This window comes from Canis lupus, chromosome 28 (assembly GCF_003254725.2).
Source record: "Canis lupus dingo isolate Sandy chromosome 28, ASM325472v2, whole genome shotgun sequence".
NCBI lineage: Eukaryota > Metazoa > Chordata > Mammalia > Carnivora > Canidae > Canis > Canis lupus.
Window position 1 is genome coordinate 13,795,170 of NC_064270.1, and position 6,617 is coordinate 13,801,786.

The following is a 6,617-nucleotide window of genomic DNA, read 5'->3' on the forward strand; positions in this document are numbered from 1 at the left end:
GGCTCTGTAGAGTGCTGTGCAGAGGATCCCTAGAGTCTGAGCTAGTAAAGGCACCCGAACCAGGGACTGAAGGCATTACAAACAGTGATTTCCTCGATTTCACTAGGAATGTGGGTACTCCTTCGAGGCGGGTACCCCCTCCGTATGCTGCTGCCCCTGCGTGCGGAGTGGATGGGTCGGAGGGGCCTGCCCAGAAGCTTGGCCCCAGGCCCTCCTCGCAGGCGTTACAGGAAGGAGGCTCTCCCAGCCTTGGAGGTACCAGTGTTGCCCGTAACTGCAACTGAAATCCGCCAATATTTGCGGGCACATGGGATCCCCTTCCAGGATGGCCACAGCTGCCTGCGGGCACCGAGCCCCTTTGTGAAGGCCTTGGAGCTCAAGGACCAGAGTGGTGCTACTGCTTCCTTCAGCCTTTTCATTGACAAGACCACAGGCCGCTTTCTCTGCATGACCAGCCTAGCAGAGGGGAGCTGGGAAGACTTCCAGGCCAGCGTGGAGGGGCGAGGGGATGGGGCGAGAGAAGGGATCCTGCTCGGTGAGGCCCCAGAAGCCGAGGACAGTGAGGAGGTCCGGAGGATCTGGGACCGAGCCGTACCTCTCTGGGAGCTGCCTGAGCCGGTGGAGGGCCAGCTGGCTCGTGTGATGTTTGGCCTTACCAAAGTGACTGATGACACGCTCAGGCGTTTCAATGTGCGGTATTTGTGGTCTGCTCGCAGCCTTGTCTTCCCTTGGCTCTCCCCTGGAGGTTTGGGATTACGAGGCCTGAAGCTACTAGGTGCCGAAGGCCAGGGAGACGGAGTGCAGTATAAGGAAACCACCATTCCCCGGCCTGGTGTCTACTACAATCTGTTTGGATTACCACTGATCAGTCGGCGAGATGTTGAGGTGGTATTGACGAGTCGTGAGCTGGACAGCTTGGCCTTAAACCAAGCCACAGGGCTGCCCACCCTGGCCCTGCCCCGAGGAATAGCCTGCTTACCCCCTGCCTTGCTCCCTTACCTCGAACAGTTTCGACGTATCGTGCTCTGGCTGGGAGATGACCTTCGGTCCTGGGAAGCTGCCAAGTTGTTTGCCCGAAAACTGAATCCCAAGCGATGCTCCTTGGTGCGGCCTGGGGACCAGCAGCCCCGTCCCCTGGAGGCCCTGAACCGAGGTTTGAATCTTTCTCGTATTCTGCGGACTGCCCTGCCTGCCTGGCACAAGTCTATCGTGTCTTTCCGGCAGCTTCGGGAGGAGGTGCTAGGGGAACTGTCAAATGTGGAGCAGGCAGCTGGCATCCGCTGGAACCGCTTCCCAGACCTCAATCGTCTCTTGAAGGGACATCGGAAGGGCGAGCTGACAGTCTTCACGGGTGAGCCCTTGGGAAATCACTACTTGGGGTAAGAGGCAAAGGATCTGGTGACAGAAGCAAGTAGGATTGGCCATGGTAAATGTTAAAGAGGATGTTTCTCCCTACTTTGAAGCCCTTGCTCCGGTCTTGGTTTTAAGGGTAGAACTTTCCTCCCTCACCCAGGTCTGTGTTCAACCCCCCTGCAGGGCCAACAGGCAGTGGAAAGACGACATTCATCAGTGAGTATGCCCTGGATTTGTGTACCCAGGGGGTAAACACACTGTGGGGTAGCTTTGAGATCAGCAACGTGAGACTAGCCCGAGTCATGCTGACACAGTTCGCTGTGGGGCGGCTAGAAGAGCAGTTGGACAAATACGACGAGTGGGCCGACCGCTTTGAAGACCTGCCTCTCTATTTCATGACTTTCCATGGGCAGCAGAGCATCAGGTGAGATTTCCGAGGCCTAGGGTTTTCAAAGAATGGGAGGGCAGAAGAACAAATCTCCAGCAGAATTTTCAGGAATGCTGGCTTCTCTGGTGGGAGACTGCTTGTGATTGACTCTTGAATTCATTGCCTCTTCCTCTTCCCAGGACGGTAATAGACACAATGCAACATGCAGTATACGTTTATGACATCTGCCATGTGGTCATCGACAATCTGCAGTTCATGATGGGGCATGAGCAGTTGTCCACAGACAGGTGATATTCTCTTGTCTCACTGGAACCCACTTGAACACACATGTCTTCTCAGGCAGCTGGCCCTAGGCACACACTGTACTCTCTTGTTTTCTGACACGTGTGCTGGCACACACCACCCCATGTGTATTTTTGTCTTCAGACGTGTGGGCTGTGGCAGTGGGAAGTATAGATAGGGACCTAAGTGTGAGTCCTTGGGTAGAGTGGGGTCGTGGCGGTTTGTGGGGAGATGTGAATGAATCAGCAGTATGGGTATGTTCATGTCCTTTTGTCTGTGTCTGATAATGTCTTTACTTTGTTGGGGTTGGGACAGGATTGCAGCTCAAGACTACATCGTTGGGGCCTTTCGAAAGTTTGCAACAGACAATAGCTGCCATGTGACACTGGTCATTCATCCCCGGAAAGAGGATGATGATAAGGAACTGCAGACAGCATCAATTTTTGGCTCAGCCAAAGTAAGTGGCCTTTAGAGGAGCTCAAGCTTTGGAGAGTAGAGGGGGCAGGTGTGACCAGGCATGGCCTTTATTCAGCCTTAAATCATCTTGACTATCCACCTGGAAGAGGCAGGAGACAGAAGCCTCTGGGGCCATGACATAAGAAACACATGTACTAGGAATATAAAGGCTGATAATAGTTGGTCCTTTGCCCTCCTTGCCCTTTAGGAGTTCACATTGTCCCGTGGGGAAAATAGACAGTGATTATAACTCTATATAAGAGCAACAAAGGTATTTGGGAAACAAGACATCTGGGTCAGCCTGGCACATCTGAGGAGACTTCCTCACCCAGTTGGGGAAAGGGTGTGTCAACAGAGGTTGGGTTGAGTTTTGGCTGACAGTTAGTGTTAAATAATCGAATAAACAGGAGGGCCTTCTGGGCAGCAGGACCAGCCCAATCCTGGAACTTCCAGGGATATGCTGAGGGCCTGTCACTCAATAGGCCTGGGCTGGGCACAGGGAATACAGGGTGAGGAGCACGAACTGTGCCACAATGGAACAAACATGGAGCTAGGGAAGAGAGTGACGCAGAAGTGGAAAGATGGTGGTTCTTTATGAGGATCAAGAATGGTCCCTGATGAACTGTGACATTTAGACCGAGACGTGAATGATAAGCTGGGGTTAAGTGAGGGTGGTAAGCTGTGGAGGAGAAGTGTTACCAGCAGAGGGAACAGCATGTACAAAATCTGGGGCAGCAGTGAGGTAGTCAAGGAACTGAAAGACTCAAGTGGCCCCAGCATCATGGTCAGTAGTCCCAGGAGCTTTTCCATTCTTCCCTGGACCTTCAGCCTTCCTTTCTGCTTTTCATGTCTTCTCACTGCTCCTTCCTCCTGCCCCCATTCCCCAGGCAAGCCAGGAAGCAGACAATGTTCTGATCCTACAGGACAGGAAGCTGGTAACTGGTCCAGGGAAACGGTATCTGCAGGTGTCCAAGAACCGCTTTGATGGAGACGTAGGTGTCTTTCCACTTGAATTCAACAAGAGCTCTCTTACCTTCTCCATACCACCCAAGAGCAAGGCGCGGCTCAAGAAGGTCAAGGATGACAACGGGCTTGTGACCAAGAAGCCCTCCTCTGGCAAAAAAGGGGCTGTGCCCCAGAATTCTGAGACTTGCTTGGGTCAGTCCCACCACCCCTATCAGCCAGACGTCTCCAAGCCCTCAAGGTGAAAGCAGTGCAGAGCTGAACACTGAAATGAGCCTGACAGGATAGGCTGGGACACAGACTTTCTTAGCCCTCTGCTAAGGCTATCTCTGTCCTGCAGTCCTAAGCTAAGGATGCTCTCCAGTCAGAGGAGCCTAACCTAGAGCAGAGTTCCATACTGAGAGAATTCAATTCAGCAAGAGAACTTCTGTGTGCCTGTACTGGGACTACAGCGCTGACAAGACAGATGAGGACCCTGCTTCCCTAGAACCTGCAGTCTGGTAAAGGAGACAAGAAGAGTAATAAACACAAAACGTGTTTTTTAGACAGTGAGATATACTATGAAGAAAAAAGTCATGCGATAATGCTTACAGGCTAGTTTAGATTAAGGTCTAAACAGGTATCTCTCAGCAGAGGACATTGGAGCTGGGGTCTAAAGAACTAGGACTGAGCCATGGGAACATCTGGAGAAAGAGCAATCCAAGCAGAGGGAAAATTAGACACAGAGGCCATGAGGTGGGAATGAGTAAATGGAGTTCAAAGCACTGAGTTCAGGCCCTCTGAACCTGGAAGGGAATAGAGGACTTTCCAAAACTCCAGTCTAGGTTTCTGGAGCCAAAGGCTGACACGGTGGGTACCAGACTCCTCTGCTGCCCACTCTGGACCCTGCCACGAGGTGGCACTCGCCACCATTGGATCCTAGGTGCTTGGCCCTGTAATATCAAGGCCCCAGAGGTGGAAGCTGGCCAGAGAGCCATGAAAGAAAACTCTGAGCTCAGAGTGCCTGCCACCTGGACAATGATTCCATGTTATGCTGCCTCAAATGATTGTAGAGCCTTTTCTAGTTTTACTGAAAAAAAATTTTTTTCCATTGCCTTTGTTTCTGTGTTTTTTCCTCTTTGTCCACCAGGTGTCTCCCCAGTCTATAACTGGATTTTCCTCTTGCTTCGAACTGGGAGTCTTTGAACTGTGTACTACAAGGAAGCAGGGGCATTAAAGGGCCTTGACCCTCATATCCCTCTACGTGTCTTCTTGGCTTAGGGATGACAGGATGGTGCCTCTTTATCCCTGTCTTCCCTGAGGATCTCCATGTGAAAGGTGTGGGTCACCGGGCCACATGCCTAGGCCTTCCTTCCCTGACCAGCTGTCCCTAGGTGATAGAAGCCACTCACTGACCTCTCAGTGTGGTATCATGCTCAGTGTCTTCTTATCTGGCTCCCCACCCACTTCCCTCATCCTTGTACACTCAGTGTTTCTCTTATGTTTGTATGTGTCAGAACTCCTGGGACTCTAAAAATGTAGAACCTAGGGCCTACTCTCCCCCCAATAAACACACACACAGACATTTTTAATTCTGGAGGTCTCAGAAAAGGTACAGAATTCCTCATTTTTAACAACTACTGAAGGAGATTGTAAAGTTAGAGACCTACTCAGAAATAGTCCCAAGGGAGACACTTTTCCCATCTCACTTACTCTGATATCCTAAAGTCCCATTTTCCCTTTAGATTTGCATGCAAGAATGGTCAGAATGCAAAATGTTGTGAGGAGGCTGGGGAGAAGGCTTTTGTAAGGATGGGCAGAGGAGGTTTCCTGCTGCCTTGAATTCTCTGGTCTACCTAAGAGGGCTGCCTCTGGGGCCCTGTAGAAGGCTCTGGGGTCTCTGGTCTGTTGTGAGGACTGACTACAATTATCTCCTGAAACAGACCCTGGAACAAAGCTGTTCTCTGGGGGAAGAACCTGGGGTGGAGGGAGGGGGTAGTTCCTCCAGGGCCTCCCTTCTTGGGGGTCTCTCCCAGACTGGCTGGAGCCAGGCCTCCTAATCCTGCAGTAATCATTCCCAGCCGCTGGCTGGTCTATGCCTCATCCAGGGTCTGTAACATTGAATGTCAGCCATGCCTTCCAGATGTACACCACCAGGTCATTCCTACCTCTAAGGATTCTGGTCTACTGGAAGGCCTGGTGTGTTCTCAGAAAATCCTTTAGCTATTTCCATTAGGGGACTTTTGTGAGGTCTCTGTGAATTGGGGATAGAAGGATAGATACGCACTTGCCTGTCTTGCTCCACCCTCCTAGCAGACATCCCCCCCCCACACACACACACACAAAGCACAAATCCGAATGATGGGAGAGGGGAAATTGACACTCCCCCAACCCCACCCCGTACACACACATTCCATTGCACACCTGTCTTAAACTCACATCAAGATTAGCCAAAAGTATGTCTAGAAGTCCCTGGAGCCTAGAAAGCAGTAGGGGATCCCTGGGTCCGGAATAAGGTCCCTGGTAGCCACTGTCCCTGTACCCAACCAGAGTGGATTGAGGCAAATTACCCGGGCTCTTTTTCCAATCGGATATTAATCACCCTGAGAGTTTAGGAAGGGCCTGGCCCAGCTGGGTCCAGCTGGATCTTCAGCCGTGTCTTCAGATTTAGTGTCGTTTTTTCAGCTTTCCAGTTGCTTCTTTACTGCAGGTGAGTTGGAGAAGAGATTAAATTCACTGGACTCCTCCTGTGCAGATACTCTTGCTGCAAGTAAGGCTCAGATACCTGTAGATGACAGTCTGTGCCTTCCCACAGGCTGCCTCGGGTGCCACAGATGGAGCCCTAGGTGCCTTCCTGCAATACAGGGCAACTTCCTGTTTGTGCCTGTGGGTGGAACTTTATGAGTGTAAGGGAAGCCTGGCCATGCTCTGTGGGGGGCCAGAACTGGCAAGTATGCTCACCTGGGTAGGCACCTACTGCGGGGAGGGGGGAAGGGGCTGGCTCTGCTAGGGCAATTCCGACCAGAGGGTGGGGCGGGGTCTGTTTTAGTGAAACCCGAGCCTTCTTTGTCTGCTTCCTAGGGGTTTTCCTTGTTCCTGGGGAATGAGCTGAGAGCCGACCCGGTTTGGCTCCTTACAGGGTAGGGCAGGTGGCAGTAAAGTCCTATCGTCAACTTGGTTAGGCCGGCCAGGTAGT

At 51.9% G+C, this 6,617-nt stretch overlaps 1 protein-coding gene across 4 annotated transcripts; it reads left to right on the plus strand.

Annotated features, from left to right (window-relative positions):
* The first annotated feature begins 26 nt into the window (after positions 1 to 26).
* On the plus strand, positions 27 to 4,537 carry TWNK (twinkle mtDNA helicase). Of its 4 annotated transcripts, XM_025466943.3 has the most exons (6): positions 27 to 1,351; positions 1,514 to 1,569; positions 1,668 to 1,777; positions 1,921 to 2,028; positions 2,339 to 2,480; positions 3,367 to 4,537. In XM_025466943.3, the coding sequence occupies exons 1-6, from the start codon at positions 109 to 111 to the stop codon at positions 3,685 to 3,687; spliced, it is 1,980 nt and encodes a 659-aa protein (XP_025322728.1). In that variant the 5' UTR covers positions 27 to 108; the 3' UTR covers positions 3,688 to 4,537. The 4 variants fall into 4 exon arrangements, with proteins under 4 accessions (XP_025322728.1, XP_025322726.1, XP_025322727.1 ...); XM_025466941.3 differs by having other exon boundaries at positions 27 to 1,379; positions 1,514 to 1,777; XM_025466942.3 differs by having other exon boundaries at positions 1,537 to 1,777.
* The last annotated feature ends 2,080 nt before the right edge of the window (positions 4,538 to 6,617 follow it).

Coding starts and splice junctions, on each gene's coding strand:
- TWNK (XM_025466941.3), top strand. CDS start 109: ATGTGGGTACTCCTTCGAGGCGGGTACCCCCTCCGTATGCTGCTGCCC. Junction 1,380..1,513: donor TTGGGAAATCACTACTTGGG/GTAAGAGGCAAA, acceptor TCCCTCACCCAG/GTCTGTGTTCAACCCCCCTG. Junction 1,778..1,920: donor CATGGGCAGCAGAGCATCAG/GTGAGATTTCCG, acceptor TCCTCTTCCCAG/GACGGTAATAGACACAATGC.